The sequence below is a fragment of the Eupeodes corollae genome, chromosome 1 (genome assembly GCF_945859685.1).
Source record: "Eupeodes corollae chromosome 1, idEupCoro1.1, whole genome shotgun sequence".
Lineage (NCBI taxonomy): Eukaryota > Metazoa > Arthropoda > Insecta > Diptera > Syrphidae > Eupeodes > Eupeodes corollae.
The window spans coordinates 147161363-147185891 of record NC_079147.1 but is presented as its reverse complement, the minus strand read 5'-3'; the positions used below and the strand labels follow the sequence as shown (position 1 = coordinate 147185891).

General features: G+C 35.4%; 1 protein-coding gene across 1 annotated transcript in view; it reads left to right on the top strand.

The window, feature by feature from the left end:
- Nucleotides 1-24050, top strand: part of LOC129939002 (ATP-binding cassette sub-family B member 6) — a 28955-nt gene extending 4905 nt beyond the window's left edge. Inside the window, exons 2-7 of the mRNA XM_056046853.1 lie at nt 17799-18121; nt 18180-18379; nt 18434-18747; nt 18810-19214; nt 19291-19466; nt 22713-24050. Coding sequence (XP_055902828.1) covers nt 17822-18121; nt 18180-18379; nt 18434-18747; nt 18810-19214; nt 19291-19466; nt 22713-23861 — 2544 coding nt within the window. The 5' untranslated portion in view covers nt 17799-17821 and the 3' untranslated portion in view covers nt 23862-24050. The remainder of the gene's footprint in view (nt 1-17798; nt 18122-18179; nt 18380-18433; nt 18748-18809; nt 19215-19290; nt 19467-22712) is intronic.
- Nucleotides 24051-24529: the final 479 nt, after the last annotated feature.

Below are 24529 nucleotides of genomic sequence, written 5' to 3'. Positions count from 1 at the left end.
TCAACCTCGAAAATTTGCTGAACTTCTTCACTCATGTTAATTAATTTAAATTTGTATTTCTTTTCTTAAAAATTATTTAAATTACGCGCCACTCCAGACAAATGACAACTGAACAGCTGTTTTGGGTAAGCGAGCAAATTGAGAAATGAATCCATGAATCTTTTGTCTCAGAGATGGTATACGCCTAATCTCTTAATTCATGCCACTCGTTTAATTTGTGCAAAAATTGTTGATTGTGTCCTTCCCGAAGTCAAGGTACAGCATTGACATTGCTCCTGTTTTGGTGACTTTTCTTAGAGCTTTCTTTGAAACAAACGTTCAACTTGACCCATAGAACTGTTGTTATGTTTCCAATCTTTGTTGCGTCAAAATGTTGACTTCATTTTAAGATCAGGGGCGTAAAATACAATTTCTGTTTTTGTATAATTAATATTTGTGCGTATTGCATATACATAAGGTTGTGTTCATAAGAATAACAGTGCTGGTCACATTTTATTACATTGTCAATTATTTAAACAACGGAAATTCTTACAACAAAAATTAACATGTTACTTGCATCTAACGGTCTTTCGTTTTTATATTAGAGCCTTTTAGCTTGAAGTTATACTCTACTTTAGCCGGTGAACACACATTATTTAAAACTCTCTGGATATAGAGTTCATTAAAATAGCAGTGCTCTTGATAGGTATTATAAGTAGAAAGTGTTAAAAATGTAATTTTTTTATTTTTCGGTAAGTAAATATTTTTCTATTTAAAGTTTTAAGTATTTGTAACATACTAGCATATACAAAATTAATAAATATTAGCTCAAAAATAAACAATGGGACGGTAAAGACACTTCACCGAAAAAAATCGAAAACTTATTAGATATTATTAGGTCAGTAACGCCTTAAAATGGCTAAACAAACCGATAACGCGAGGCCAAAAAGGATGCCCACTAAAAGAATTGACAGAAAAATTGTTCATTTAACAAAACAGAGACCTTCCATAGGCTCCAGGAAAATAAGAAATGGACTTCAACTGTCTGTTAGCGCTGTAACTATACGAAGACGTGTTTTGAAGCGAAGTTACCAGCCCGAAGTCCACACAGGGTACGTTTGCCAAAGTGCATAGAGAATGGACAAAAGAGAAATAGAAGAATTTTCTGTGGAGCTATGAAAGCAAAGTCGTACTTTTTGGATCCAAGGGTCGTCGAGAATATGTGGGAAGACCCCAAAATGCAGCAAACGATCCACGGTACACAATAAAAACAGAGAAGCATGGTGGGGAAAAAATTATGATATGGCATTGTTTTTGATACTACGGGGTCGGGCCTATTTATCCCATCCGAGTATGTGAAAATTATCGAGGAGATTATGTTACCATACGCTGAAGAGAAAATTTGTTGAGGGATTTTAAGAACGCAGCTCATAAAGCAAAACCAAAGAATTCGAAATAATTGTAGAAAGAAGTGCGTGATTTGTTTAACGCAATACCAGGTTTTAGTGGACTCGATGCCACGTAAATACGAAGCAGTCATAAAAAACAATGGTTATGCAACAAGGAACTAATTGTAAGCTAACTTTTATACAAATTATTACAGTTTTTCTTACTTCTTACGTAATAAATCCAGTACTTTGTCATGCACTGCTATTTTTATGAACAGCTATATATTTAAACAATATTGAAGGCCTTTTTAGGTTTATTTGTAGAGCACTGCTATTTTTTTGAACACAACTGTAGGCTTGACGTAAAAAATGGCTTATGAAATGTGAAAAAGACAAATTTTAGCTAGAGTAAAAGTATTTAAGCCCGTTTTAAAATTGAAATGGACCTAATGGTAGATGAACCTAAACCAGGTTCTGAAAATACAAATGACGGCAATAGAACAAAAAAATTGTTTTTAAATAACGGAAACTGATCAAAATCTTATTCAACACAATTTTAAGTTGCATTTTATTAGGTTACGAAATTTAAGATAACAATTTTTGCAAAATATCACTGGCCTGCAACGAAATCCTCCTTCCTATAAAACTATAGGTACTTTTCTAAGAGATTTTGGTATTCTGATTATAAATCCGACAGAACTGCTGTAGCACGTCAGATTTTTTAAATATTGCCGTTAGGAAACCACAAAACCCCGCTTTTTTGCTGTTTTATGCAATATTTTCAAGTAAGGTACTATTTTCAACTTGAATTCAGATTCCAAAATTTATATAATTAAATTGATATCATTTTCTCTCTTTCTATCATTGAGTCGTTACGATAAGATAAACTACGATCTGACCTAAGATTTTATATATCCTCTACATAAGATGTTTTTGTTCATGTGAGATTTGCTAAAACAGCAGGATTTCGATATTTCTCTTGTTTTTGTCGATCAGTATTTTAAAATGTGAGTTAACATTAATGAATTAGAGCAAATTTGGTGTCATACGATGTTATGAGGAATAAGTCATTTAAATTTGAGCTGAATGCGAACAATATTTTTATTTTTGTACAAGGCTAAACAAATCTAAAAATATTATTTTATAAAAAAAAACACTTTTTTTTAATCATTAAACCCGGTTAATATTTAGGAAGGTCAAATTTTGCAGACCAGTCTATTTGGAGGATAAAATGTACCTTCAATTTTATATTTGGAATGCAATGCCAATTAGCGCTCATAAAATTCTTTGCCATTCAGTTGAACAATGTTATAGTGCCTATTGGAAAGGTGTCAGAAGCAAGCTAAGAGGTTCGGAAAATGAATTGCATATGTTTCAGAATGTCAAATAAACCAACAAATTCCAGAGCCAACAAAAGTATGTATGTATGTTGTATGGTTAGAACCAAAAGTCTTAACATCCTCCGAAGAGTAAGTCTACTCAATATGAAATGGCTAACCAAACTGAATCAAGCGACAGGCCAGTACTGAAAATCACACGTGTAAAAAAACACCCGTTATATATAATTTTCTAAAACTCTTTGATTACATCGCACAAGGACTAAACATAATTCAATAAAAATATAAAAAACTTAAGAGAAAGCGGGAAAACTAAGAAAATAAAAAATGTGCACATAAAAGTGTTTTAAAAAAAATTACACAATTTATTGAACGATTCAAAATCAGGAGAGAGTTAAGATGCTGACCGAAGTATTAAGATTTGAAAATGTTGACCAACATCTGGTTTAAGGCTAATTTTAGAACAAAACGCAAAATTTGTGCGGTAGACTGTGTTTTCTAATCTAATCTCAGTAATGATGCCATTTCACCCAAGAGGTCATATCAATTAAATGACAGTTCATGAAAGATTCATGGAAGATAACGCCCACAAGTACTCCTAAAAAATTATGTGATTGTTAATTGTGTATATTATTTATGGGATACATTAAAGAGAGTGATTTTAAATAGGCCCAAATATTAACAAAACTAAATTTTCCAAGTTGCTGTGTATGCTAGCTTCGCAGAAGTGTTTTCTGTCACTCCGCCAAAGCCTTGATGATGGTTACGATCACACAATTGATGCGCAAAAGATCGATTTTGGCATGGGCTCTTTAGTGAGCAATATCCCGCATGAGACAGTGAAAATCGTTGTTTAATTCTATGAGTGGATTTCTGATTCAATTGCACCTAGAAAGTGAAACTTATTGTAATAAATAATATGCATTTTTTAAAAAGCCTAACAGTTAAGATCGATGTAGAAAAGATATTCGCCTGTACGTCCCGTATGACGGCGAAGACCAGTCTCAAAATACTTGTTGTTTGTTTTAAAAGAAATCACTAGACAACTGAAAATAAAAAGAAAAGTATTTTTTAACATGATTAATTAGATTAATTCAAATAACACACCAAAACTTTATTACATCAAACTAAACAAAAAGCTATTTTGAACACATTTTTTGTTTGTTAATGAAAAGTTAATTTATAATCTCGTGTAAACTTTTATTCTTTTGATTTAATATGTTTGAAATGCATCTAGAAAACATTATGGATCAAAATAATATTCTCCTATCTCGATCCGAGCTGAACGACACGCCTTCTAATTGTGCAAGCCAACCGTTCGAGAATCGTTTACCATAGAAAATGAAAGATTGAAAGATGCTTCCGAGTTATAAGAGGTTATTAAAGCTGCTTATCCGAGTCTTATCAGACTACAGGTTAGGTTAGGTTAAAGTGGCTGTTGGTTGGGAAGTTCAACACACTTAGACCAAAGTATGGTCCGTTTTGATACCACATGGGTCAGTTGATCAGCTTAACTCGTCGAACCAATTGGAGCTCCGAAGAAGACAAATAATGTCAGAATTTTTTAGATCGCTGGTATCGTTAAAGTACTAGTCTCCAAGGTGATAAGGCAGGACATGTGCACAGAAGATGAGAGATTGTCACCTCCTCCTCCTCGTCCATGCAACTCTTACAAAAATCATTTGCAGGGGCTCCAAGTCGAATAGCATGCCTTCTTATCAAGCAGTGCCCAGTCAGGACACCAATGACGTATAGCTAATGTGCAATCTACTCAGAGAGATTTTTTTTGTTTTGAGCGCCTGGCGCTAAGATTAGGCCAAATTAGTTTAGTCGCTAAAGAGGTGGTGGTGTTATTCCACCTGAAGTTTGTTTTCTCTATGGTATCTTGCTTTGGCATGAGTTTACATGTAGCTAAGGGGATACCTATGCTAGCATTGTGAGCCAGCAGAGATAAAGTTGTTCCGCTTTTTGCAAGTTCTTCAGCTTTTCAATTTCCTGGAATGTCTCTATGGCCCTGTGTAGCATATCCGTAAGAGATGATCGACAATTTAGGGCTGTTAGTGAGTTAGTGGAGACAGATTGTAGGGACTTTAACGCAGCTTGGCTATCCGAGAAGATGAGTATATCATTAGTTGATATAACGTTTTCTTTAAGCCATGATAGGACTTCTTTCATAGCCAGGATTTCAGCTTGGAACACGCTACAATGATCAGGTAGACGAAAGGAGAGACTTAAGTTTAATCTATCTGAGTACACGCCTCCACCAACATCCGTTTTTGATCCGTCTGTATCAGACTACTACTACTACTAATTTGTGTCACAAGCTCACAAGTTCTGCTTAGATTTTGTACACTTCATGATACCGTGTCCAAAATCTTATTTTATCAAAAAAGTTACAAATTTTCTATCGAATATAGGTTGTTTTTTTGGAATTTAAGATAAGCCTCTATTAGTATTTGAGAAAATTGTACAATTTTTTTTTCTTGTAGTTTCCTCTTCATTTTAATTGATAAGCATTTTACCCAAACCTTTTTAAGAGGTCTTTTGTAAAGCAGTTTGTATATGTGAAAAAATTATAATTACTGTGTATTATATAGAAACACATACCAAGTCAAAACAAAACAGCTTTGGATGTCCTTATATCCCTATTTACCTTTATATTACTTACCTACTTTATCAAATTCCTATTAATAAAAAAAAATAATCTCAAAGTATCAGTTTAAGAAAAGTTTAGGAACAGACAGAATTATCAACTGCATGCGCACTATATACATTCAATTTTAATCAACCTTTTGACCTATCTATTTTTATTTGTATATTATGCTAGGAAGACTTGCCGGTAATAAGAACTTATCTTTGTTTTGCAAAATAAAGTACTTATATTATTTTTCAGATTACTAATGATTTCTAATGTTCTAAGATTTCAATTTTTTATTTTCACTTTAAAGTTGGAACTAATTAAAAAAGTGACATTTTTTTAATACAAATATAAAGATTATAAAAAAAAACTCAGATCGAGGAACCTTAACATTATGAACCGAAAAATAGATTGGTTTTATTTTTAATTATTATCAGGTTTCTAATTAAAATATAATTTATTTTTTGCCGGATAAATGTGTATGTTTGTTTTTATGATAAGTAATTTAAAACTTATTCAAGGTGTAATATTTAATCTTTTACAAGATAAAAAGAAAAACACTTTAGTAATGCTCAGGAGCCAAGGCAAGCAAATTGCCAATAGTTAAATTTAATTTATTCTTTTTCTTTTAACGTTTGGAAGATATTTAAACAAAGAATATGGTAAATGTATTAAAATTTAAATTAACTTTAACCTGGACAGCTTCTTTTCATGCAGATTTCGTTTATTTTTTTATACTTCAGAATTTCAGAAAGTAGTTAGCTTATAGCAAGCTTCAATCCATGATCAGAGGCTCATCATAAGTGCTAGTGTTAGTTGTTAGTAAGATAATGATACAATTAAAGCCTAATTCACGCACAAAATACAAAACATAATTAACATTTAACATGAATTAATACAGAACAACAAAAGATAAAATAAAGACGATTTTAATCCCAACTTATTTAAATTTAAATCTATCGATTAACATATTATTATATAAAATGCTCATTCGACTTGAAGCTTCTTTATTTCCATAGTTATTTCTATGGAATTTACCACCCGGTAAATGTACACGAGATAGCAAAGCAAATAAGGTGCTTCAATTTCACCGTTGATAAAGAAATATTAAATCATTATTAACACGCCTTTGATGGAGAGATTGCTATAGAAGAAGCTGAATACGATGTTCATAGGGAGGCAGATCATAAGGATCTTCCAAAGGAAGACCCTTTAGGGCAAAGCGAATGAAATTATGTTGAATTGATTCGATACGTTTTCTATACATTTCGTTATAAGGAGTCCAAACTTGCGATGCATATACGAGATGAGGACGAACATATGGAAATTGTACAAAGAAAGAGTAACATAGGGATCATTAAACTCCTTTGCCCAGCGTTTTATAGAACCAAGCATAGAACTTGCCTTATTGACAATAAAATTAACGTGATGTGTAAATTCTAATGTGGAGACGCGACAGAGTTTTTAGGGGTTCAGGGCAAGTCTATTTTTCTAACACCAAAATGTGAAACTATCAATGTCGGCTTGTAAAAGGATACGATCATGGGTGGACTTTATAATCTTAAAAATTATTTAAATGTCATCAGCAAAAATGAGAACTTCACTTGAACGTAGACATGACGATACGTTGTCGTTAATAGACAGGATATACAGAAAAGGGCCAAGATGGCTTCCCTGGAGAACACCAGATTGAGCAACAGAAGGTTCTGAAAGACGATTTCTAAAATTTACCTCATAGGATCTGCTTTCAAGGTATGATTTGATCCAATTTAAGAAAAATGGTGAAAAACCAAGAGCTTTGAGTTTAAATAAAATAAAATAATTCCGTGGCTTAGTTGGCCAAAAGCTTTAGAAAAGTCAGTGTATACACAGTCAACCTTGTTCTAAAGCGTTTGAACATATGTTTGAGAATGTAAGGAGATTAGTAACTGTTTTTTTTTTTCACAAAACCATTTTGCTGTTCGCAAATGATATTTTTATTAAAATATGCTACCCTTTCACAATCAACTTGTTCAAACAATTTAGGAATGCAAGAAAGCATTGCAATTGGCCTGTAGTTTGTTATATACGCCTTGTTACCTTTCTTGAAAATTGGTGTTAAAAATGACTTCTTCCATATACTGGGAAATTTGCCTGTTTTTAGAGAAAGTTTGAATAAGAACGTAAGAGGTTGAACTAAAGCATTACAACACATTTTTAGTACCATCGGGGGTGTACCATCAGGACCGGCTGAGCAGTCATCATTCAACGCAGATAAAAGATCAAGGGCCGTACTCAGTAGCACATGGATGTGACTACAGCTAGTTTGCGAAAAGGAGTAAAGATTATGAAAATATACTTCATCAACTTCTTGGGGGCTATTAACAAATGACTCACGGAAACTTAACTGGAAAGCCATCTGATTTTTTCTTTAAGTTTACAAGTTTCCAAATTTTTTTAGGATTCTCTTTCAAAGAGGTGCCCATAGCAGTAATATAACAAGCGTATACAAAATTAGAAAGAGACTTAAATTCAATAAAGAATTTAACATAAACAGAAAAGTTGATTGGAGACAGAGTTTTGAGATAAGTTTTGCATGCCTTATTTCTTTTGTTTCGAAGTAAACGGAATTCTTTCGTGTACCAAGGGTGGTTAAAGTATTTCTTGATTTCCTAAAAGGTAGATTGTTTTCTAAAAAATTATTAAGGATCTTATACAAAATTGAAACTACTTCGTCAATATTAGAAAATGCTAAAGTATCATCAATTCCAGAAATAGTTAAATCTTTAGACAACAACTGGAAATAAGCTCTTCTGTGTTCAGTAAGGAGATTCTTAGGTCAAGAATAATGTCCAATTTGTTTTTAACAATATTAGTAATTCCTGATCTAGATTCTAGAACAAGAGTACTAATAGCGTCAGAAGAAAATACTAAAACGAGAATTATCTTTTGAGTTTTTAATACAGCTTATTTGCTGTAAGTCAGTAAGAAAGATTTTATCGAGAAAAGATAGTTCCAATTGTGAAGAAGAGAGAGAGAGGCTTCAAGGCAAGATTCGTCTTTCGATGGAATCCAGTTAATGTGTGATAAATTAAAATCATTTAGAAGTAAAATATTGGTGTCAGCGCAGGACAAACTGATAACAAAGTCTAATGCTAAACAGACTCTAAACTTTTTGGAGGAATATAAACGTTTAAAATGAAAATAGTCTTAGTCTGTACCATTATCTTTACACATACCAGTTCAATTGATAATTCAAATGGAAAATATACAGAAGAAGAGAAATATGTATTTTTTACCGCTATGAGAACACCTCCACCTAAATCCTTTGCATTACCAACATGACGATAATTTCTGTAAACTTCGAACTTTTGGCTAAAAAGTTCTGTGTCGGAAAAGCTTGAATTAAGCTAAGTTTGTGTCAAAACGAATACGTCATGTGGAAAGGATTGGGATTTGTTTAAATAAAAGAAACAGTACAGACATCATTTACATAAATCAATTACTCACTACTTAAATGCGATATCCAAAACATCATCAGAGTATTGTTTTCTTATACAAAGGGGTAGAGAACACCATAGTCGTATGGTACCCACGAAAAACTTACGTTCAGAAGACAGAGTATTGAAAGTAGGCTTAATAAACGTGAAAACACAGTAAATCTTATTTTTCAAGAGGTGTTTGTGCTTTAATAATTTAATGCAATTGCTTTAAAATATAAAAGTTAATACACAGTAACTCTAATCGATCAAATGAGCTTTAATATTTCAATTGTTGTCATATTAAAATGAATGCCAATGCTCAACATTAAAGGCGGACACTATAGATTTTAATACAAAAAGCAAGCAAAATAAAAAACAATTGTAATTTGGTCAGTTTTTTGAGTTTTTTTTATTGAATTGAAACTGCAAATGAAATTAATTTAAAATTTTGTTTGACATGCGGTAAATAAGTTTTTGACATACTAAAATTTTGCTACTCTGTTTCCACTCTTTGCCATACTTCATCCATTGATCTAGCGCAATAATCCAAAGATGAAATCCCCCAAAGATGTTTAATGTGGTTCAGATCCGTGGACGCTAGAATAAATAATTAATTCCTTTGGTTTGAAGCCAATCGCGAGTGATCCTTGCAGTATGTTTATCATTTTCTTGTTGAAAAATAATGCCCTTTCCACATTTCTGACCGACTAGACAAAGCTGCAGTTATTCGACCATTTAGCTTAGAGCACACACCAATTTCGGATGAATGCATGCATCCCAAATTTGGTTATTTCTTTTGTCACTGATACAGGTTTCGTGGACCTTTTCCAAACCTATTTTCTAACGTCAGAAACCAGTCGATTGATTTTAGGTTCATCGGAAAACAGCAAATTTTCGCATTCCATTATGGTGTTAAACGAAAATACTACACTTTATTTACTAACCTTTACTTTTTTATCTTTTTTTAATGCAGACATTCCTCACTGACCTAGGATTTAATAACGATGTTTATGATAAGCTGTAATTCTTATCGGTAAATCATAAAGCTTAATTATTCAAAGCAAATCATGTGTAAATGGTCTGCACTGGCATATGGTAATTTTTTGTTAAATGTTTTAAGAGATTGTGGTTCACAATCGATCGAAAATGTGATATGTATCTAATTTAAAACCCAGTATGTTATGTGTGTACGCTGAAACATGATCACACATACATATGTACTTCTTTAGGTCATAAATAGAACTGAAAATGTCGTTCAATGCCACTAAGTATTTGCTGAACTGAAACAAGAAAACATTTAGGAGCACTTAAAGCTCTTATTGCATCATTTTATTTAGAAGGGATTTATTTTGTCAAATAGAGGCTTTTATGGCACCAGTACACTTTCACTCTACGCTCATCACTTGATAAATCCATCTTAGCGTCATGTTGAACCGAATATCTAAGTTCTTAATTTATGAATGTATTCTATTAGAGCATATTATCCATACTTACTTACTTACTTAAGGTGGCGCTACAGTCCCTAGCCATTACATTACATGACCTAGCCATTTAAGCCGTTGGACTTTAAATCTGTTAACTAGGTCACCGTAGCTGTACAGCCTGTACAGTTCGTCGTTATATCTTCTCCTCCATTCTCCATCTGTGCATACGGGACCAAAAATCACCCGAAGAATTTTTCTCTCAAAGACCCTCTAATGTTTCTTTGTTTCCAGGCCTCAGCGCCATAAATGAGAACCGGGATGATGAGTGTCTTATAGATGGTGATTTTAGATGCTCGAAAGAGGACTTTAATTCTCAATTGCCTTCTTAGTCCAAAGAAGCAGCGATTTGCAAGAGTTATTCTTCGTTTGATTTCAGCGTTGGTGTCGTTGTCTGTGTTTTTAGCGGTGCTTAGGGAGACAAAGTCCTTAGCTACCTCGAAGTTATAGCTGTTCATGGTGACGTTTTTTCTCAAGACGTCGTTGTTCAATATCCTTTTTTGATGACAGCATATTCTTGGTCTTGTCCTCATTGACCACTAAACCCATCTTCTTTGTTTCCGTCGCAATGCTCAACAACGCTCCACTGACATCACTTTGATCTTCCAATTATGTCAATATCATCTGCGTATCAGTGTAATTGGATGGACCTTTGGAAGATTGTGCCTCTAGTGTTGACGGTTGAGTTTTGCACAATTATTTCCAGAACGATGTTGAAGAAGTCACTTGACAGTGCATGGTCTTGTCTAAAACCTTTTTAGACATCAAATGCATCGGTAAGATCTTTTACGACGTTGCATGCATTATCCATCGTCATTCTGCACAAATGGATAATTTTGACAGGCTCTTCCCTATTGATGCTGTCATACGCGGCTTTAAAATCGATAAAGAAATGGTGGGTATCGATTTGAATTTCCTGGGTTTTTTTCCAAGATCTGCCGTAGTGTGAATATTTGGTCGATAGTGGACTTTCCTGGTCTGAAGCCACACTGATAAGGACCTATTACCTTGTTGACGAACGGCTTCAGACGTTCACATAATACGGCAGAGAGGATCTTGTATGCAATGTTAAGGAGACTGACGCCTCTGTAGTTGGCGCAATTTAGATGGAATCCTTTTTTATGTATCGGGCAAACTATGCTGAGATTCCACTCATCACACATGCTTTTCTCCGAACATATTTTGCAGATGAGTTGGTGCATGCTCCTTACCAAGTCATTGCCTGTTGCTTTGAATAGTTCGGCAGCTATGCCCTCAGCCCCAGCAGCTTTGTTTGACGTCGAGGTCGGGTAGGCGGAATTGTTGATCTGCGTCGTCTAGGTTGAGTGGTTTTATCTCCCTTACAGCGGAATTCGGTTCGTCATCGCCGTTATGTAATTTGGAGAAGTGGTCTTTCCATATTCCCACCATAGACTGCGGTTCTACTACGATGTTCCCTTGATCGTCCTTACAGATTTCGGTCCGTGGCTGATACCCTCGAAAGTTTTTTTTACCTTTTGGTTAAATTTACGCAGCTCATTCCTGTTGTGAAATTCCTCTATCTCCGCGATCGTGCGCTTCTCATGCTATCTTTTTTTCGATCTAAGAAGCCGTCTAACGTCGAAACTTCTCACAGTACTTACTTGTTTTGGCTTGGACCGGGGTATCCGTAGCCGTACCTTGGCTACAAAGAGGTATTGGTCCGAGTCAATGTTGGCCCCTTGGATATCCTGTATACAAGGAAGAATTCAGCAAGCTACAGTAACATAAGTATACCGCAAGGTAGAATACTTGGGTATTGGTTATTCTTTATGTTCATTCAATTCTATTGTCGAAGTTTGGGAGTATTACGGAATTTTTAAATCAGTGCAACAAGCTCTACAAAACGTGATATGTCTCCGTCCGTTGACTCTGTTTTTGACACACAGTGCAATGTTTCTATTAATGTATGTATCTGTAAATAATAATCTAATAAAACAAATTAATTAAATAAGATATTCTTGACGAATAACTTATCTTTAATGAACATATAAATTATATTTGTTAATTAATTAATTATTAATTATATTTGTTAAGAAGAAAAATATATCTGGATAAATATGTTATGTGTGAAAATTGGCTTTAAATATAACAACATAAAATAATGAGAGTATTGAAAATAAGTTTTCAAGGTTTTAATTACCTACCAAAGGAACTAAATACACAAGTAATTTTATTGTTTTCAAACGTAAATTGTGTCAATATGTAATTAATTATATTCTGTTAAAATAATTTAATAAATAAAAGATACAAAAATTCAACCTAAGAACTCTGAATAGTGTATATAAGCTTTTTGGTGTTTAATTAATAATTGTGAAGGGCATTGATTACTGAAAAAAACAAGCATTTAATAACATATAAAAGTGAAGAAAACGTTTGTTTGTTAGTTTTCTAAGGCATGATTATGAGGTTCGCTGCGGATCGTTTTCAATTCGACCTTTTAATGGCTGAATCACAAACACGCTTTAGCTACGGCTTGTCTGCGTTACGGTGGGCCTGCTCCGAGGTTGCTTTAAATGACATTTCTATTATTTCATCCCTCCATTTGTTTACAGCTGTTGAGCTGTCAGACAGAGCAAATGTTCAGATAAGTGATGGCTGAATCACAAACACGCTTCAGCTTCAGCTTCGCCTGAGTTACGGTGGGCCTGCTCCGAGGTTGTTTTAAATGACATTTCTATTATTCATCCCAAATATTTTGTTTGTTGACATTTTTTTACAGTTAAGACAAGGCAAATGTTCAGATAATTGAACTAGAGCTTCCGTTTGGAGTCACATTACGTTCTTTTCTTTACGATTGTCAAACGAAACGTGAGGTCGAAGCTCCGTTGTGATAGCATGCATTGAATTACTATGGCTGAACTCAGGCGAAGCCGAAGCTGAAGCGTGTTTGTGTTTCAGCTATAAATTCGACTTGCGTCGTATTTCCTTATTAACGAATTCGCGGCGAAGGGAAAATAGTTCTTCCTATATTCCAGTGACTTGTCAGCTTTCCACAATTTTTTTTTATAGAATTTGTGAACTTTGATGTGATTTATTCAATAAACAATATTAAATTTAAAAAAAAATATATTTTATTGTGGATTGGGGTTAAATTATAAAAAAAAATTAAAAGCTAACTCACATTTTTATATACGAGTTGTGTTTAAAAAGTACCCGGAAAGTATGATGAGATTTTCAGCAATATTCACTGTTTACTTCTTCTGTGGTAGTTGCTAAGGTTCGGCGTGTTTTTATGAGCTAGGCTTTTTGCTTTTTGCTGAATTTTGTCAAAGAAAAACAATCGCTTAGGAGTTGTTAAATGACGTCAACGACAATCCAAGTTTGCTTAAAAGGATCATAACTGGTGATGAAACATGGGTGTACGGTTATGATGTAGAAACCAAAGCACAATCACAACCTGGAAGCATCCAACTTCATCAAGATCGAAAAAAGCACGTCAAGTTCAATCAAGTGTGAAGGTTTTGCTTACTGTTTTCTTCGATTATAATGGCATAGTGCATCAAGAGTTCTTACCACAAGATCGTACAGTTAATAAGGAGTATTACCTTGAAATTATGCGACGTTTTTGAGTGAAGCAATCCGAAAAAAAACGCTCAGGAGTGATATTCTGTATCGCACACACGAACCAACGTTTCGCGTGTGCCAGCTCTCATTTGCGAAAAATTCGTCAAAAAGTAAAATTACAGAATTTCGACCCAGCCCATCACAAATTATCTTTCCACTGCATTATTTCCTCAACCAAAAAATCCAAACAAGGTGCGGTTTTCACTATAATACAGAACATCGACCCACCTTTCAAATGATGCATAAATCTCAAAAACGATTTTTTTTTTTCAGTTTTTCGATTCAGTTGTTCTGAAAAGATACCACTTCCAACTCCGTGATCGGTCTTTGAACCGTCAGTATAGAAGTGTACCGCATCGTCTTCCAGGGGGTGTTGTGTGAAGTGCTCCTGTGATGCACATACCTGCTGACCGCTGGACTTTAATGAGTTTATTTAGATTTACCATCTTGTCCAGTGCGGTCCACCATACGACGGCTCCATAAATGAGTATCGGCCTCATTACCGAAGTGTATAGCCAGTGGGTTATTTTTGGAGAAGCCCCATTTTCACCCTATGGCCTTTTTACAAGTAAAAAGCGCTACAGTAGCCTTTTTGACTCTTTCATCAATATTTGCCTTCCAATTTAGTTTTTTGTCTAAAATGAGGCCCAAATATTTAGCTTGGTCGGAAAAGCTTAATGGTATTCCTTTAATCTTGGGTGGGCTAATCTTGAGGAATTTTATATCTGCTCGAGAAGAGTATTAATTCTGTTTTGTGTGGGTTGACGTCCAATCCACATTGCTTAGCCCATTTAGTTAGCCTGTTTAGGGCATTTTGTAGGAGTTCCGAGAGAACTTGGGGGTGCTTCCCAGATACGGATATCGCAACGTCGTCAGCGTAGGCAATCACCTTGAAACCCTCTGTTTCCAATGCTGTAAGTAAGTCGTTTACTACCATGTTCCATAAAAGAGGCGAAAGGACTCCACCTTGGGGAGTGCCTCGATTCACCGATCTGGTGGTAGTAAAACTTCTCATGTTAGAAATTATTGTCCTGCTTTTGAGCATGAGACTTATAAGATCTATGAGTGACTTCTCTAATTTCAGCTTATCCATTGCTGTTGTGATCGCCTGGTAACTGACGTTGTTGAAAGCTCCTTCAATATCTAGGAACGCTACCAGGTTATATTCTTTGTATTCGAGGGAATGTTCAATAGTACGTACCAGTGAGTGAAGTGCTGATTCTACTGATTTTCCCTTAGAGTAAGCATGTTGAGCTGTGGAAATGAGACATGGTTTTAAATTATGTCTGATATAAATTTCAATCAATCTTTCCAAGGTTTTAAGAAGGAAGGCTGATAGGCTGATTGGTCGTAGATCTTTAGGGTTAACGTGTGAGGGTTTCCCTGCTTTGGGAATGAAGACTACTTTTGCCATTCTCCAGGCTTTGGGAATATATCTCAACCTTACACAGCTTGTCAGAATGATTTCCAATGGTGGAATAATCATGTCTGAGCATTTTTGTAGTTCGGCCGGAATGATTCCATCTGGTCCTAGAGATTTATATGGATCAAAGCTGTCTATGGCCCATTGCAGTTTTTCCCGCGTTATTAGATCAACTAAATCGCTTGTAGAAGCTTGAGACTCTGATGTTAAGTCGTTGAGTATGTTAGAACTACCTGGAAAGTGGGTGTCTAATAACAGATTAAGAGATTCTTCATCTGTGATAGTCCACGTGCCTGCTTCTGTCTTTAAAGCACTAGGTATTGTTGGACTTTTTGAGAGAATTTTCCTGAGTCTTGAGGCTTCTGAAGTATTTTCTATTTTACCACAAAAATTTCTCCAAGAAGACCTCTTACTCTTTCTTAATTCTTTTTTATATTGCTTTAGAGCTTGTTTGTATAAGCCCCAGTCAGAAGGAGATCTAGTGTACTTAGATCTGTTGAAGAGTTTACGACAGCTCTTTCTGAATGGTTCTACTTCTTTATGCCACCAATGAGGTTTCTTTTTACCCTTTAAAATGGTTACAGGGCATGAAGATCTCATTGATTCATTTAAGGCTTCGGTGAGATGATTTACAGAAAGGTTTAGTTCATCTTTACTGGATGAGCTTTTAAGAAGGTTGTGATTAAGCAGTTGTGCTAGTACCTCCCTATAACGCTCCCAGTTTGTATTCCGGTGATTTCGAAATCCCGTAGATGTATTTGCTACATCTTTGAGCTCAAACTGAATGTATTTGTGGTCAGAGAAGGAATTCTCTTTTGAGACATGCCAGTTTGAAATCATATTGTGGATCGAGTCAGAGGTAAGTGTAATATCAAGTACCTCTTTCCTATTTTTGGTTACAAAAGTGGGTTCATTACCAATATTACTTATGAGTAGGTTAGTGCTTAATAAATAATCAAATAAGTACTCACCTCTCTCATTTATATCAGAGCTACCCCATACCGTGTGATGGGCGTTAGCGTCTGAACCAATTAGGAGACCAACTTTTTTCGATTGCGCGTCCGCAATTGCCTTCCTCAGGGTGTTTCCTGGAATTGGGCTGTCGTGGCCAAGGTAGGAGGATATGAGCCAGTAGGTGGCTTTTTCCGTTGTTAGGACAGCGGTGGTGGTGTCCTTGTCGCTGTAATTGGGGAGTAAAAATATGTTTAAGTCTTTTTTACTAACATGCATGACCTTGGTTCACCTTTCTCCGATGCATACAATATTTTATAGCCAGGAGTCCTGAGACCTCTGATGATGGAGTTTGAGACCCACGGCTCCTGTATTAAGACGATGTCTTCCTTGTTCATATGCAGTCGGAGTATAAGGTTGTTCGTGGCCATGATGGCGTGATGGAAATTAATCTGTACTAATCGCAGCATTGCTACTATTAGTCAGATCAACCTCCACCACTGTTTTGTCGGCGTTTTCATCGTCTGAGGAGGACCTAAGCAGGTCTTCCTCACTCTGGGGATGCCTAAGATGGCGTCTTCAGTCTCCATGTCGGAGTTACTGTCGACTTTAGTTTTAGCCTCCACGTCAGATGGCTTATTTGGGGCAGTGGATGTCGATGGTTCCACTTTTGGTGTTGCATCGACCTCCATTTTCGTTGCCAATGAATCGCTACCTCCGCTGAAGAGGCTTCTGTGGGGGGCGTGTTTAGCGTATCTTCATCTTTTTTGTATATACGCATCATGATTTTATCGAAAACATACCTAATCACACCTTCGGTCGCGGCCAGTGGAGCCAGTGATTCCCTATTGATCAGCACGAGAGCCGATCTATAGCGACCCACTGTCTCCTCTCAACCTTTGGTACTTTCCAGTCGTGAGTAGGCAGGTCCGGATTACTTGTTTTGATCAGTTTCATGGTCATGTCTGGACAGTTGTGAAGAGCCGGGACCATTATACGTGCTCTTGGCCGGCAAGGAATATTCTCCCTTGCAACAACCTCGAGCTTGGCACCCGGCCAGACTTCTGGCAAGCCATTGACAGCAGCCCTGTATAGATCGAAAGATCTCTGATCGAAGATCGAAGGCAACATTTTGTAAAAAGTTACTGCAAAAACGGATGTCTTGCTTCAAGATTGTTCCCAATCTTTGATTTTGTATGTCAGCTCACTTTTCTTAAATATTACCCTTCCCACCAAACGAAGGATGTAGACCCCCATCACATTCTATTTTTTTTTTCTTCTTTTTGCTTAGTCTTCTTACTCCAGAAAAGATGTTAAACTGTCTATTTTTTTTCTTATTAACATAAATTGATCGTTTTTTTTTTGTCAAAAAAGGTCAATTTAAACTATAGATAAAACTCGGAAATTATTTTATGATAATAAAAACAATTATTTTAGTAAAACCATATTTTTTGTATATTGAATAATAATATTTCTCTCTAATGCACATTTTTAAATTTATATACATTTTAATTTATAAAATATAATGTTAATGTTTGTATTTAATTTGTTTCAGAAATCTTCTTTAACTGAACGAAAATGCTTTATTGTCCACCTAACGTCACTTTATCCCAACTATGGGTCAACCACGGCATATCGCATTGCCTGATGGATACGGTTGGCTCTTCTGTTATTGCTGGTTTCATACTTTTATTTGGCACTATTCAATTAATTATGTATAAGAAATATGCCACGAGAATAACAGATCTAAGCCAAATATCAAAATCACGTCTTTATGGGCTACAGTTGTTCTTGTTGGGAATGTTTCCATTACTTTTCGTCATTCGATTTCTCTTGATGTACTTTGTGTATGAAAAGGGTGATATTTATGGATATATGGTGAGTATTGAAAATAGAAACCCAGAATGAATTATTGCTTAATTTTTGTTTTGTTCAGATTCTTACAGTTGTGCTAACTTGCCTGGCTTATCCTTTTTCTATTTGTTTGGTTATAAAAGAGAGATTTTATCAATTACCTTCTGTACCGACACGTGGTCATGGATTGGTGTTACTTTTGTTCTGGACACTTGGCTTTATCAACGAAAATTTGTCCTTCGTAAATTTGAGACAAGAAGATTGGTGGTTTGGTCTAAAGAGGTATTATTTTTGTGAATGACAAATAAATAAGTGTTTCAAATTTCAACTTTTCAGTACAAAGGATAAAGTCGAAATGGGATTGTTTGGTTGTCGCTACATATTTTCTTTGTTGATATTCGTCCTTGGGCTTAAGGCTCCGGGTCTTTCTTGGCCTTACCACCGAGATGGAAATGAACGCGAGGAGCTGGTTAACCCAAATGCAAGTCGATCGGCATTTCACAATGCATGGAAGAAACTTCGTCGGCTACTTCCTTATCTCTGGCCTAAGAAAGATTTTTGGTTGCAGCTTGCTGTAATGGTTTGCATCATTTTACTGATAGGTGGACGTATAATCAGATTATTCCTGCCAATCTATCGTAAAAAACTTGGTAACACTTATTTTGAAACGTGTATTTTATTTAACAAAAACTAACAAAAATACTTTCCAAAGTTGACAGTTTGACAGAAGAACCTATCACATTCCGATGGGACTTTGTGCTTATATTTGTGGGTTTGTCATTTCTACAAGGCGGAGGAACTGGTACGATGGGTCTATTAAACAATCTCCGTTCATTCCTTTGGATTCGAGTACAACAATATACAACTCGAGAAATCGAAGTGGATCTATTCAGACACTTGCATAACTTATCACTACGCTGGCATTTGCAGAGGAAAACTGGAGAAGTACTTCGTGTGATGGATCGTGGAACTGATTCGATAAATAATCTTCTCAATTACATAATCTTCTCTATAACTCCGACTATCATTGACATTTTGGTTGCTGTCGTTTTCTTTGTTTATGCCTTCAATTGGTATTTCGGTCTAATTGTGTTCCTAACGATGTTTTTGTATATAAGTAAGTTAAAATTTAATCCATTTTGATTGATTAATTTTTAATTAATAAATGTCATTTTTTTTTTAAAATCTTTTAGTGTGCACAATTCTAATTACTGAATGGCGTACAAAATTTCAAAGGCAAATGAATCAAGCTGATAATGAACAAAGGGCACGTAGTGTTGATTCTTTGTTGAATTTTGAAACTGTTAAGTATTATGGAGCAGAACAGTATGAAGTTGATGCATATAGAGAGGCCATATTGAAATATCAGGTGAATATTTATTCTAAACTCTTAGAAATAGTGATTTTTTTTTATAAAACTAGTATTTATCTATTCTAAAAAAATGGGCAGATTAAATTGAAAGTGATCATACTTCGATATTATTACTAAACTAAATAATTGTTTAGTATTTTATTGGAGTCCTACAATCTGTCATCATAATTCAGTTATATTATGAAAACTACTAAGAGCTACATGATTTAGAAACTAAAATAAGGAATATGCTATGAATAGTGCTCTGTGGCGACTTTTTGATATCGTAATTGTTTCGGGATCTAAAAAACTAGCTTAATGTCTTTTAAAAAGAAAATCAATGTTTTACTAAACTATTATCTTTCAATATATGCCATTTTTATAATTAACAGGCACTCAAGGGATTATTAATCCCTTAATATGTTTAAAGTTTAAACACAGTGCGAGCTTTAGGCAAATAGGGAAAGATTAAAGAGGAGATATCAGTGCATATTGGTCTTAAAGTTTTGAATTTTATTTAAGCATAACGCCACTAAAAAGCAAATCTCACTGATTTCTTAAAAGTCACACAAGGTAGGCGAGGTTAAGTAAATGACAATTATTAATATAGTTATCACCAAACTTAGATCAGTGTAGGTAAGGTTAACCTAGATCAGTGTCTGTAGGTTGTCATTTTCTAAACATTTTGAAATCTTGATAATACCTAAGAAGCTGCTTCCTTAAGATTATGGAAGAAATATCTACCCAAGAATTAATATTTTGCGTGACAGAGTGCTGGGCAATGTCGAATGATGTGGGGCAGTGTGTCCATGTTCTTCATCATCGCTACAGCCTCTGCATATTACATCGGTATCCAGTTACTTAGTTAATGTATCGCTACACTTCTCCATTTAACTCGGTGTATCCAGTTGCGCACTTAAAGTTGTGTGAGGTCCTTTCCATTTGTGCGCGCTACCTGGTCTGCGGTCTCCCTCTACTGCGCTGTCCTGTGGGCGGGGACTCGAACACCGGGCCGGAGCACTGGTTTCCATGCGCTCTACTTAAAACAGACATACCAGGCGTTGGATTTGTATCCTTCTGGTTAAGTCTACGTCGCTGTTCACCTCGTCGTTTCATCTTCTCGTCCACTCACCTATTATGCATACGGGGTCATAGATCTAACAGATAACTTTTCTCTCGAAACCACCAAAGGTGCTGTTGTCGTAGTTCATACTTTTGCGACGTATAGCAGGACGAGGATGATAAGGGTCTTTTATAGTGGCACTGTGGTTGGTCGACAGATGATTGCACTTTTAACCCAAAGAAACAGCGGTTAGGAGTCCTTCGTTTGGTTCTATTTTCTGCATTCATAGTGGAGCCCAGGTATACAAATATCTTCCTCAAAGTAACGTCTGTCGATGGTAACGTTTTGACCGAAATGGTGATTTTGTACGTCCTTTTTTAATGACAGAATGTATTTTGCTTTGCCCTCATAAACTGATAAACCTATTTTTGAAGTCATCAAAATAAGCGAGTAATTGGAATGACTTTTGAAAGATAGTGCCTCTAGTGTTGACGTGTGACCTCTGCACTATTCTTTTAAGGACAATGTTATAGAAATCGCATGCAGCGCATTACCTTGTCTAAAGCTTTTTGACATCGAAAGGTTCGGTTAAGTTGTTTTCAACCTTTATGGAGCAAGGCGAATTATCGATGGTCATCCTGACGTGTGATGGTAAAACTAGACATGGCTCTATATAGTTCGGTCTTGTGATAGTGTCATATGCGGCCTTGAAATAGATGAAAAGATTTTGGGTGCCGACTTGATGTTCTGGGTATTTTCCAGGATCTTTCGTAGTGTGAATATTTGATCGACTGTTGAATTTCCCGGTCGAAAACCACAATGGTAAGGACCTTTCAGGTTTTTGACGATGGACTTAAGACGTTCACATATAACGGTCGAGAAGGTTTTGTAAGCGATGATAAAGAGACTGATTCTTGTAAATTTGGTGCAGTTTCAAGGTTTAAACAATACTGAAGTTCCATTCATTTGACATGCTTTCTTGTGACCATATTTTACAGATAAGTTGGTGGATGCTCCTAACCAACTTATCTGCAGCTGCGTTGAAAAGCTCAGCATTTAAGCCATGGCAATCTTTACTTCGTTTAAGTAAGGCAGGCGGGATTTTTAGCTTTCGTCGTCTATACTGAATAGAATATCTTATCTTACAGCGGGATTCGGTTCGTCGTCGCCTTTATACAGTCTGCAGAAGTGGTTTTTGGATATTTTTAGCATTGACTGCGATTCCTCTATGATGTTTCCACTTTCAGCTCTGCAACCTTCCGTTCGAGGTTTATGTACTTGTGAATTTCGTTTTTGATTTTAAAGGACTCAAAATCTTAGACCGTATACTTCTCCCTCTCTTTTTTTCTTTTTTGTTCTGAAGAGTTGGTGTTTCTCTCTCCTCTTTTACTCGTAGATCAAATAGAGTTTTGCTTAATTAAAACAGATTTCGGTTATAATATCCTGGGCCCGGTGCAGGTTGTTTTAAGGCTTTTTCATTTTTAATTGGTTTAAATTTACAGAATAGGGCGCATATATTGGAGTCTATTAGGGATAAGTTTAATTTTTAAGGGACTAAATATAAGACTTTGACGCAGTTTTGTAAAAAATTAACTAAAATGTGGAATTCAACTCCTATTTATGCAATAACTTTTTAGAACTGGAAAGAAAGGCAGAGGTTGTGTCAAGTGAATCTGTATGGTTTCTTTCTAAATCTCTTTGATCTTGGTTAATAATGCGCTCACCCCGATTTGTTCGCCTAATTTTCTAGAAGAACAAAAAAAACAACTTTTTATGCGAAGACTTAAGCTTTCCCTGTTCAATTTGAATAAATTAGGTGAAGCAACAGTCCATGAAGAACTAGGGCCTAGTGACTTACAAATCTTAACCATTCCTGTGTGCGAGTAATGTTGTCAGAAATAGAAGGGACCTACAGTTTATATGCCGAATCCGAAGTTAGAAGGCACAGGCCAAGACCCCTTGTATGACAGTTCTGGATTTAGAATAGGAACTGAAAAATTAGGTACACTGACTATGAAAACAGTTAAACCTCGATCTAGTTCAATTATTAAATATTCAAGGGTCTTAAAAGAACCAAAGGTCCGGAACTTAAAAATATAATCATCACTTTTAAATGCGTCGTATTCAAAATTATCTTAGCCGACCTGCCACTGAATGTTTCTTTTTTAATGAATATATATATTTTTTCATTTTCATTTCAGAAAGAAGAATTTCGTTCACTTGTTACTCTAAACATATTGAATACATCTCAAAACATCATCCTGTGTTTGGGACTTTTAACCGGCTCCCTACTTTGCGTGTATCTCGTAGCAAATCATAAAATTCTAACAGTCGGTGATTATGTTCTCTTCTTTACTTATCTCATGGACTTGTATATGCCATTGAATTGGTTCGGAACATATTATCGAGCGATACAAAAGAATTTTGTCGATATGGAAAATATGTTTGATTTGCTTAAGGAAGAAGAAGAAGTCTTTGATGCTCCAGGAGCTTCAAATCTCTTATGTTCAGGCGGTAAAATTGAATTCTCCAATGTAACCTTTGGTTATAGTCCAGAAAAAATAGTTCTACGCAATATTAGTTTTACCGTCAATTCCGGTAAGACTGTTGCAATCGTTGGTCCTTCTGGTGCTGGAAAAAGTACCATTGTTCGGCTGCTTTTCCGATTCTATGACGTAATGCATGGAGGTATTCTTATAGATGGACAAAATATAAAGCTGGTTAAACAGAATACACTACGTCAGTGTATTGGAGTTGTGCCCCAAGATACTGTTCTATTTAATAACAGTATATTCTATAACATTGAATATGGAAAAATTGGTTCATCGGCTGATGAAGTTTTCGAAGCCGCCCGCAATGCTGACATGCATGAACGCATTCTATCTTTCCCAGATCGATACGATACAAAGGTAGGTGAGCGAGGTCTTCGATTAAGTGGTGGCGAGAAACAAAGAGTAGCCATTGCAAGAACGCTACTAAAATCACCAGTGATAGTGCTGCTCGATGAGGCGACTAGCGCTTTGGACACACACACCGAACGCAACATTCAGGCTGCTCTAGCAAGAGTTTGTGCTAATAGAACAACGATAATCATTGCACATCGGTTATCAACTGTTATTCATGCCGATGAAATACTTGTGCTCCAAGATGGCGGTATTGCTGAACGAGGTCGCCACGAAGACTTGGTGCAACGAAATGGTGTCTATGCTGGAATGTGGAATCAACAGCTACAAAATTTAGATGCTACAACAACTAGTAGTGATAGTGAAACTGACAAAACTGATGGTGTTTCCAAAATGACCACCACTGGAGGATCAGTAATTAAGACAATGCATCATCATCATCATTAGAAGAAGTTAACGAACGTCTTCAAAGTTGTTGTGAACTTATGTTAGATAATAAATTATGTAAAGTATTTAAAATTTGAAGTGTAGGCAGCTTGTTTTGAAAGGTGATTGTGTAAAGTAAAAAAAAACAAAAAAAAACATTGTGTATGAGAAAAGCTGACTTAGAAATTAAACTATTTTTAATAACAAAATTACATGATGGACTTTTGTTTTGTCTTTGTATTTAAATATCTTGATTTTTCATTATAAAAATAATTTCCACGGCATACTCATATAAATTTAATTGCTTGGTAGGTAATTAGACGAACTTCTAAATAACAAAAAATACTTTTTTGAGAGAACTTTTAAAACCCTGTCGCAACCGAAGGTATTAATGAATCCCCTTAAATGAAAAAATCTCCCTTTGAGAAAAATATATTGCAAAATATTAAAACAGGGACCGATTTCATGGAGGGTTAAAGTCCTGGTATGTTTTATAGTATGGTTAAATAACTAATGTCACCGTTTCCATAAAACAAGTTAATATTGTCTCGTTTTTAAACTTCATGGGCATTATTTTAAAAACAAAAAAACAAGACTTGATTTATTTATTTAATAGAAGAGAGCAAAACAAATTAATCACCATAAATAAAACGTAGAATTAAACTATAATCTCTTACTGATAATCATTT